The sequence below is a fragment of the Prosopis cineraria genome, unplaced genomic scaffold (assembly GCF_029017545.1).
Source record: "Prosopis cineraria cultivar Desert tree isolate PC_DT_omini unplaced genomic scaffold, ASM2901754v1 PC3, whole genome shotgun sequence".
Lineage (NCBI taxonomy): Eukaryota > Viridiplantae > Streptophyta > Magnoliopsida > Fabales > Fabaceae > Prosopis > Prosopis cineraria.
In genome coordinates this window covers 7,122,679-7,133,048 of record NW_026555334.1, presented here as the reverse complement: position 1 = coordinate 7,133,048, position 10,370 = coordinate 7,122,679, and the positions used below count along the sequence as shown (strand labels likewise).

The 10,370-nt window shown below is 29.1% G+C and overlaps 1 protein-coding gene across 1 annotated transcript; it reads left to right on the top strand.

Annotated features, from left to right (window-relative positions):
- Positions 1-6,066: 6,066 nt before the first annotated feature.
- On the top strand, positions 6,067-10,370 carry LOC129306209 (dihydroflavonol 4-reductase-like). The gene is made up of 6 exons (XM_054946670.1): positions 6,067-6,382; positions 7,088-7,257; positions 8,332-8,526; positions 9,059-9,218; positions 9,310-9,502; positions 10,045-10,370. The coding sequence occupies exons 1-6, from the start codon at positions 6,217-6,219 to the stop codon at positions 10,223-10,225; spliced, it is 1,065 nt and encodes a 354-aa protein (XP_054802645.1). The 5' UTR covers positions 6,067-6,216; the 3' UTR covers positions 10,226-10,370.

The window sequence follows — 10,370 nt, the reverse complement described above, 5'->3', positions numbered from 1 at the left end:
ATAAGCTAATTATGTTATTAGCCCACAAATCACAAGTGGCCTCTAACCAAACATTGTAACTACCTAATTTACATGAGAATCAATGATTTAATGTAACCTATCATATAACGGTATCGCATCTCTTTTGTCAGGCTATATTTCGGTCAAGTGTGAAATATGAAATTGTCATTCTTCTTTACTTTACCGTTACTTTCTCCATTTCTAAGTGGATTGATTGTAGTAATGAAAAAAAAAACTTTTCATTGTAGTATAACCATACATTTTCTTATTCTTACTCATCGAGGGACCCGATAATATCTCTCACTTAATGTGAGGGACAAATTCCATCATGACCACTCATATTTCTCTACATAAATATCACTAAACTCAATCATAACCTTTATGATCACTTGATCAAATGTGACTTTTGACTAGATCAATGGTCAGTAATTATCATGTAGGAATCCATGATAATCTCAGGTCAAAGGGTTTAGTAATACAGTTACATATGATATAAGCTTATAACTTGTACCATGCAACTTTTTCATAGCAGCTCGGTCCAACACCTTATACTCTTTCAAGTGCCTATGATTTTGATTTGTATCTCTATAATTAATCAAAGTCATACTAGTCTTGTTTTATCTATGACTCCTCATAGATGATCGACTAGGGATATTTAAGACAATCACTATATTTTATTCAAGGATACAGTTATTATATTAAACATGTAATTGATATGATAACAAAAGAGAAATTCATTAAATAATAATGTGCATAGTATAATGATTGATTTTAGAGCATAATTTTTAACATATTTGTAATGACTGATATATGAACTCTTTTCTTGAGATATCGAGGCAATATTAATAGAATAATTGCATTCAATGGTATTTTTGTGTACTATTCACTGCTATCAAATTGGCGATCGTGACAAATTATTATTTTTACTATTGGTTTGGCTCCTCTATTTATAATTTTTGGGACTTTTTGTTAAAACTTTGATATATATGAAAAGTTGTCGTGTAATATATATGTAGCCGATATAATGGAATAAGACTTGTTATTGTTTGACATGTGAGTAGGAGTTGAATCATCTTATACTTGGTCTTGAGTTTGAGTTTTGGAATATAAAGTCATATTAAAAAAATTGCCAAGGAGGATTTGATTTAGTTTGAGGGGGTGATAATAATATCCCATATTTTTCTATATATGAGTGATAGAATAAAAGAATATATCATCATGCCATGCATTTTATGCAATATTTTAAAACATTGGCTCAATTTTTTTGCCTAGAAAAGAAAAAAACAAGGATTTCAGAAATGCTAGAAAAGATTGTGCTAATTGCTAAGATTGCGTGAGCCATTTAAGGCTTGAAACCAGATTCAATGCTATCAATTTGAACCAATCAATATTGTCAGTATTAAAACTAGATAGTTCAAATTTAATATAATTTTATTTTAGGTTAAGGGTTATTTTTTCTCCTACACTGTCTACGAAAAGTTACAAATACTTTTAAACTCAATTATAGATTAATTCTGTTCCTCTTAGAGATTTTCTTTCTCATCATCTTATTGTTTTCCCACCGTTAGTGAGACCCGCATTATATTTTATTATTATAAAATATTTGAGTTGAGGGGTAAAATATGGACATTCGAATAGAAGTTGAGGGACAAAAATGATCCTTAATCTGATAAAAAAATATTAAAAAATAATGAGACTTATTGATGATTAACAGATTTTAAGTGTTTTAAATGTCAGGTGATGGCAGAGGAAATCTTTAAAGTTAATAGACATAATTGACCTATACTTAAATTTAAAGATATTTTTGACCTTTCGTATACAGTTCAAGGATAAAAATGACCCTTAATCTTTTTACTTTTTATATTTTATTAAATTATTATTTTAATATGTATAAAATTTAATGCAAAAATAATCTTATAATTGCTTGGTCTATTTGGTGGGATGGAATTGACACCAGAGAAGAGAAAGTTAAAACATCCCATTTTAGAAAACATAATTTGATAATGAAAGCTATCTTAGATTCCGTAAAGATAAGGAAGGCTTAAAGTTTCAAGCTCAAACTTTGCTTTCCTTAACTTGATATTTATAGAATTTTTAACTAAATTCAAAAATTCATAACTTATTTTAAAAATCTCTAATTGAACTCATTCTTATTTCCTTTTAAAGTTAAATGAGTCCTCTATACATGAAAAAAAAAAAGAATACTAAACTTGACTTTGACTAAGACAATTGATTCTGTTTTCTCTTATAGATGAATTGCTCTATTTTGTTTTTGCCAGTCTTCCAGATTCAATTTTTCCACTTTGAAAATTCATATCTTGAGAATACTCATCCGTACTATGTGATCTAGGACTTATTACAAATCCCTAGGTGTCTTTTATAAGATAAAAATATTCCACGTGACTTTTGCTTCTTAATTTAGTACAGTTTAATGAATTTTCAAAATTGTTTTGTCCTTAATCATACTGAATCCATATTTCTTTATCCTATCTTGCAAAATTCATATCTAGAATTATAGAACTCTTATTGACATGATCTTAGACTCTTTGGAACCCTTATGACTTTATTTATATGGAAAAAATATGAAACATACCTTTAGACTTCCCAATTGACATAGTTTATTTAATCTTTAAGAATGTCTTATCTGAGCTACGTACTAGATTCATATTTTATGCACTGACTTGAAAAATTCAAAACTTGGGTTATAAGGATCCAATTAAGATGATCTAAGGCTATAGGAATCTTAATAAGTCTATTATAATAGAAAATATTAAACTAGACGTCGTTTGCATACTAGATACATGTTAATCAATAGGCGTACCATTGTCCAGAAAACACTCCCTTGGTTTCAGATTCTCAATCACTAATTTGTTAGATTTATAACATGTGTTCCAGAACATCAATTAACATGGTGCCAAGTTTATATTAAACTCGATTAATTGTCTCTAATGTCATCATAAAAATTTCCTTGTCCATTGGATTCGTTTAAGTCAACATTGGGAACCAAAATAACATTATACTTCTGAATAGGTTCATGTTCCAGTGTGATTAATTTGATCTTATAATAGTCATACAAGACTAACTCATATTATGCAAACAACATTTCCCATACTTCTACTACTACTTCAGGGGTCATAGATACAGAGCATGGTATCACACTATGACAATCTCATGCACTTGTCAAAATAGATTTTGGTGAGTGAGACTGTGACAATATCAGTAGCAAAGCATATATTTACTCATAGTATACATCGCTAAACTAAAGCAAGTTGGCATACTAACATGCATGCCAAATAATCTGGGTGTCATGACTAAAACATAAAAGGATGCTATGGCATGAGACACATCAATTTCAAGCCTGCTTAACTTTAAATATAAATTCAACAACTACATAAATTAAAAGTCTTCTCACGCATTCAGCTGAAACAATTTAAAGAACATAATTGAATAAGTTTGCTACCTTGTTTCCCTCTAACTTGAGATAACCTTTTTCTTTTTCCTATCGGCTTGAGTTTGTTAGATTCTGTGTCCAAAGGGTTCTTTCTGCTTCTCTTTAATTTCCCTCACACTCCCTCTAAGTGATGGGTTGATAGCCAAATGAAAGAATGACCCATTTGTATATATAAGCCTTGAGTAAGTGGTGGATTCATCATCAATTACCACTAAATAAAGTAAATTTTATTTCTAAAATTCTTAATGCTGCCACCTTTCTCATTTCTTTCAATTGTAATGCTGCCACTAAATTTTTTTTTTTTGGATGGGCTATGAATAATGTGGTGTGTCAGGTTTATTGAAAAATTTCTCACAAGATTACAAGCAAAAACCCACAACATTCTACTTATATGAGAGCTTACATGTTACTTATAAGCTGCAAGGTCATAGGCAATTTTTGGAATTTTTTAAACAGCTCACCTAAAACTAGTATTCTAGAATTTTTACACATCTCACCCCAAACTAGTACGGCAGATATAAATGTAGTTTATTAGAAAAATGCTCTTAACTAGTTAGATGGCCAAAACACTTCAAGCTCTCAGATATTCAAGATTACAATAATGATATTTCAGAAGGTACACGGTTAGGCTTGTAAGGATAATGATACGTTACTTATTCTCTTCATCTCTTGTATTTAAATTCAGATTCAATCTTCATCTTTTTGTACTTGAAATATTTGAACATATATAACGCTGCTCCTCGATCTCGGAAATCGGATATCAACGTCATTTTTCCATTTGTGTCTGAAAGCAATTAATCTTATCCGTTCTTGGTTCCAACGACCAATTGCCTTGTAATCATCATAAATTATTCGTTACGTTGTTGTTGTTAATTTTTTTTTTAATAAATGACGACAATTATCTTAATCAATCAAGATTTGGTTGCCAACAATTTCAATCTCTGAAATACTCCCTTCATTCAAAAATATAAGACATCTTTAATCGAATATCATCCCCACTAAAGTAGTTACTTACTTTCAAACTAACCCTCTCTTTTTATATTTATTCATATTAAACACCCTACAATAAATATAAAGTCACCATCAATACGGGCATTTTTTTAAAAAAGACAATGATTACACTTCGAAAGATTAAAAATGCTTTAAATTTTTTAACATCTAACTCTTTAAAAAATACCTTACTTTTTAAACAGAAGGAGTAATTTTAAGATTATTTGTTAGGCTAAAGTATACATATAATCCTTTAATTTTATACAACGTTTCATTTTAGTCTCTTAATTTTATAAAGTATTTTTTTAATCCTTTAACCCTAATATTGTTAGCTTTTCCCCCAATAAATTTTTACATTGAATTTTTAAATATTGACAAAACCTTCTGAAATGTTGATATATTAAATTTATTTTTTTCAAAATAATAATAACTGACACAAAAAATAATCATTTGAAACTAACGATATTAGGATTAAAAGACTAAAAAATATTTTATAAAATTAAAGAATTAAATTAAAATTTTATATAAAGTTAGAGGATTAAAAGTATGTTTTATCTTATTTGTTATTGTACAAAGTAGTAACTGGTTGACTAAAAGTTAGAGGTCAGATTATATTATCATTCTATTGAAAACAAAACGAGATCAATAAATATAACCAGTTTAAGAGCTCAAGAGAAGTCTCCAAACTATAGCAATGCATCTCTGATTTTGCTTAATGACAAAATTTATGTATTTAGCTTTATATATTCAATATATTTATATCCAATTAAATCATAACAACTGAATCTTAATATGTGAGTAAAATCAATAACAGAAATTTATTACAGACTAAATAATTTATAAAAAATTTATATATTTTAATTTAATTGAAAACAAACATATTAAGTATGTAAATATAAGTATATAAGTTTTTTCCTTGCTTAATACTATAGATGTTAAAAAATATAAGGTATTATTTTTTATGAGGTTAGATGTTAAAAATATATATGACATTTTTAGAGAAGTTTATAGTTGTAGATCAGCCATAAATTATAGTTAAAATAAATAAATAAATTTAATATTAAATCTCATACACTCAATTTTTAATCTAAGAGTGAGAGAAAGATATAAGGAAAAATGATTGTCAATGGTTAGTCGTCTAAAGAGTAATATCACATTGCTTTCTTGGAAGAGGCCCTTACTTTTTTGCAGAGATGACTTGTTTAGTTCTGAAAAACTGTCGCATTTCTTATATTGTGTGGTAGGATAACTCTCGAAAACAATATCCTCGTACAATTCAAATCAGATTTTCTACCCGATTTTCCAACAGAAACATCAAGATTCTGACTATATTGGTCACACAAAACAAGACAAAACAAGAATGAATGTAACGCACGTAGAACAGGGTATATAATAGGAATGGAACTGAGTAATTAGGAGGAGGCAGCTAGAGACGACTAAAAGCAAAAATTAACGAGAGAGCTGATAGTCAGCACCCACCTAACCCATTTAGAAAGTTGTCAGGTTGATCACATGATTAACAGTGTAATCCAAACCCAAACCATTATTTTAATTACTGTTTTTACTCTAATAAATATTCCCATATTAATATTACACCTCCACATATGAGTCGTTCACTCGTCGGATTCTTCTTCTTGTTCTTCTTATAACACTGTTACTGTCAGTGTCAGCCATATTTGATCATTTTTAATCCTTAATACTAGTACACCACCCACCTCTTTCCCCACCATTATCATCGTCACTATTATTAATCACTGCTACTTTTCTTCCGACAAATGGCTGCGACAAACGACGGAGAGTCTCATCAGACAGAACAAAACATCATGGCTTCACTGTCAAAAACCGTTTTTGTCACTGGAGCTGCCGGTTTCATCGGTTCCTGGCTCGTCATGAGACTCCTTGAACGTGGCTATACCGTTCGAGCCACCGTGCGCGACCCTGGTTCAGTTCCAGTCCCTTTTTCTCATGTTCTTTCCCGTCTTTATTATAAAAAAAAAACCCTCGCTTTAATCATTGGGAATTTATTTATGATTTTACTTATATTTAAATAATTTTTTTCTCATGTTTACATTACATTATCTCTCATAAATAATGACTTTAAATAAAGATAATATTAAAAAAATTAATTAATATCCAATTAAGTAACTTATAATCAATGTTTAATGTTTTAAAATTTAAATCGGATTTTAACTAGTTCTCATGATTTAACTAGTAGTTGAATCAACAATTGAACCAGTAATATGATAATTATATATATATATATATATATATTAGAAATATTGATAATATCATTCATAGTTCATAATTGTCCAATCATAACATATGAAATTATGAATTTTCTCAAATATTTTTTTATTTATCTTATTTATCCTTTTAAAGAAAATGAGTTTTTATTTTTCTTAACTCTTTCATTCATATATTGCCAATAAATAAATTACACAGTCAAAATTTTATTAGAATAACTAAGAAGTAAGTTGATATTAATATTTCTAAATAAACGAGCCAAATCGAATCGCTTTTATATTTATGCGGCGATCTGACTCTTAAAATGAAGGAATATATTGCTATTTATCACATGGGTTTTGTTTTTTGTTCCTTCTTCATAAATTAATGAATTATTGGATACTCGATGATGGATATTTGCAGCCAACATGAAGAAGGTGAAGCATCTGGTAGAATTGCCAGGTGCTGACACGCACTTGACTCTGTGGAAGGCAGACCTTGCTCGAGAGGGAAGCTTCGACGATGCCATCAATGGCTGCTCTGGAGTTTTCCACGTGGCGACCCCCTTGGATTTCGATTCCCGTGACCCTGAGGTTTATTCTTCTTCTGCTGTTTCTAACATGCAAGCACGTGTGAAAATTGATCGTTTTAAAAATTTTTTCATTAACCTATCCCTTTCTCATAAGTAGGTGAGAATGAGTACACCACGCACGCAAGCATATTAACTGAATTCAAACCTAAAACCTCTTTTAAAAGATAGGGGTGATGTTGTTATTAGAATAATCACTAATATAAAATATAAAATTTAATAGGTATTTTCTACATCAATTAAAAGACAAACGATATAAAAAATTAAAACGGTAGTTTATAGTTTTTACAATGGGTGAAAAGAAAATTGATATACAAAATACTTTCTACAACTGGTGAATAGTCACTCACTATAAAAAAAAACTTTCTACAAAAGGTGAAGAACACCCATTGTAAAAAATTAATTTCCTATGGTGGGTGAAAAATAATTAACAAATCATTTTTAATCACTGCAAAAAATTATTTTTGTAGTAATTAATTAATCATTGATTGATTGTGAAAATTGATCTAAAAGCTTTGTTAAGACCAAGGAGTGTGGGATTTACCATCTATTTGGAATATTTAAAATAGAAAAATTAAGAAAAAAATTAATAAGCAAATCCATAAAATTTTGTTTAATTTTAAATCGGGTTTTTAAGTTTATCTTATTTTAACTAAGCTCTTGTAGTTTAAACCGTTAGATATGTCAATCTTTGAATGTCAGAATTATTAATGAATGATTAATTTTTCAAAATAAAATCATTTTCAAAGAAAATTGAGGAAGTAAGTACCTGTAAAATACTAAAAGGACCTGCAAACTAATTTTCCTATTTAAAAAAAAGGAAAAGACAAAAGTTGATAAAAAAAAAAGGCATTTTTCCACATTGGTATAGAGTTTTTTTTTTATTTTTTTAGTTTTTCCTTTAATTTCTTGAGAAGAAAATTGGGGAAAGGTAAAGGTAGAAAATAATTTGTCTTTTTCTTCTAATTCTCTGTTTCATTATTTTTTCCTTCTACTTCTAATTCTCTTTTGGTGCAAAGTTTTTAGAGTACTTAATTACGCTTAAATAAATAGTATGAATTTGATGGGGAGGTGGCAGAACGAAATGATAAAACCAACAATAAATGGTTTATTGGACATAATGAAAGCATGCCTGAGGACCAAGACAGTGAGAAGATTGGTATTCACATCTTCGGCTGGAACTATCGGCATCACGGAGCACCACAAGCCTGCGATCGATGAGACTTGTTGGACCGACGTTGACTTCTGTCGTGGAGCCAAGATGACTGGTTGGGTTAGTCATTCCGTATCTCTCTCCCATGTTTCGTTAATTACTTTATTGTTCAACGTTTTTATTAGCCATATGAGATATATTATGGAAAAAATGATAACAAAATGTTTTTAAAATATATAAATAATAATTTAGTCTTTCAAAATATCATAATTTCTCTGAAGTCTTTAGAAATTTTTCTATTATTAATAAATTTAAATAAATTATTAAATTATCGTTGTTGAAAATAAATGATTCATAAGTTTTGTTTAAATATTCACAACTTTACTTCTTTGTGATTTGCTGTTACATTGTTATAAGTATAAGAAAAAAAGTTATGAATATTTAAATAAAACTTGTGAATCATTTATTTTCAACAAGGGTGATTTGGTAATTCACATAAATTTATTAATAATAAAAAAAGTTCCTAGAAACTTCAAGAAAATTATAACATTTTGAGAGATTAAATTGTTATTTATACATTTCAGAGGAATTTTTTTGTCATTTTTTCTATATTATTTTTAGGAAAAAAATAAAGAAATTAAATATTTTCCAGGTGTATTTCGTTTCAAAGACACTGGCAGAGAAAGAGGCATGGAAATTTGCCAAAGAGCATAACATGGATTTCATCAGTGTAATTCCTCCTCACGTGCTCGGCCCCTTTCTCATCAACTCAATGCCTCCTAGTTTTATTACCTCTCTTTCTCCCATCACTGGTAATGCGCTCATATTAATTCATTATTCCTTTTATTAATTTCAACATTGAGTACTTTAACTCTAATCATATTTAATGCACTCTAATTGTAGGGAATGAAGCCCACTATTCAATCCTGAAGAAAGGCCACTTTGTTCATGTAGATGATCTCTGCATGTGTCACATATTCTTGTATGAGCATCCTCAAGCACAAGGAAGATACATATGCTCTTCCCATCAGGCCACCATTCATGAAATTGCCAACCTGCTTAATCAAAAATACCCACACTACAATGTCCCCACCAAGTACACAACCTTTCTTGCTTATTAATCATTTGGTCCGCATATTTTTGATTTGTTTATAATTCAGCTTTTAAATTTTGACTAAGTGCAACTTAATTCTTATAGTTTGACTCAGTTGTAGTTCAGTTTTTGAATTTTAACTCGGTACACCTCAATTCCTATAATTTTAAATATTTAAAATATTAGTCTTTATGTTTCTAAAAATAACTTTAGTCCTTATAATTTTATTTTTTGAATAATAGGGATCAACAATTTCAATAATTAAAAATAGGTATAATTCCTTTGGGATCCCTCACAAGACAATTAAATGCCATAAGATCTATTAACAACTTACGAGAAGAAAATGACAACTACTAAGTTTTTAATGAATTGAGTTATAACCAAATTAAAATTATAGAGATTGAGTTATATTGAATCAATGTTTAAAAACTAAGTTATACCCATAGAGATGAGATGATTATTTTTTTCATTAATTTATTTTATGTGAGTGGATGAATCCATGTTGGACTGATTGTTGTAAGCTCGAATGATGATTTTGTTTGTAGGTTTGAGAACATTCCGAAGAACTTAGAGATTGCACACTTCTCTACCAAGAAGATAAAAGATTTAGGGTTCCAGTTTAAATATAGCTTAGAGGACATGTTCACTGAAGCTGTTGATACTTGTAGAGAGAAAGGACTTCTACCCAAGTCTGCTGAAACCCCCTCTAATGGCTCAGCTAATTAAAATTATTATATTTACTATTGGATTGGCGTCTCTATTTATAATTTTTGGGGCTTTTTGTTAAAACCTTGATATATATAAAAGGTTGTCATGTAATATATATGTAGCCGATATAATAGAATAAGACTTGTTATTATTTGACATGTGA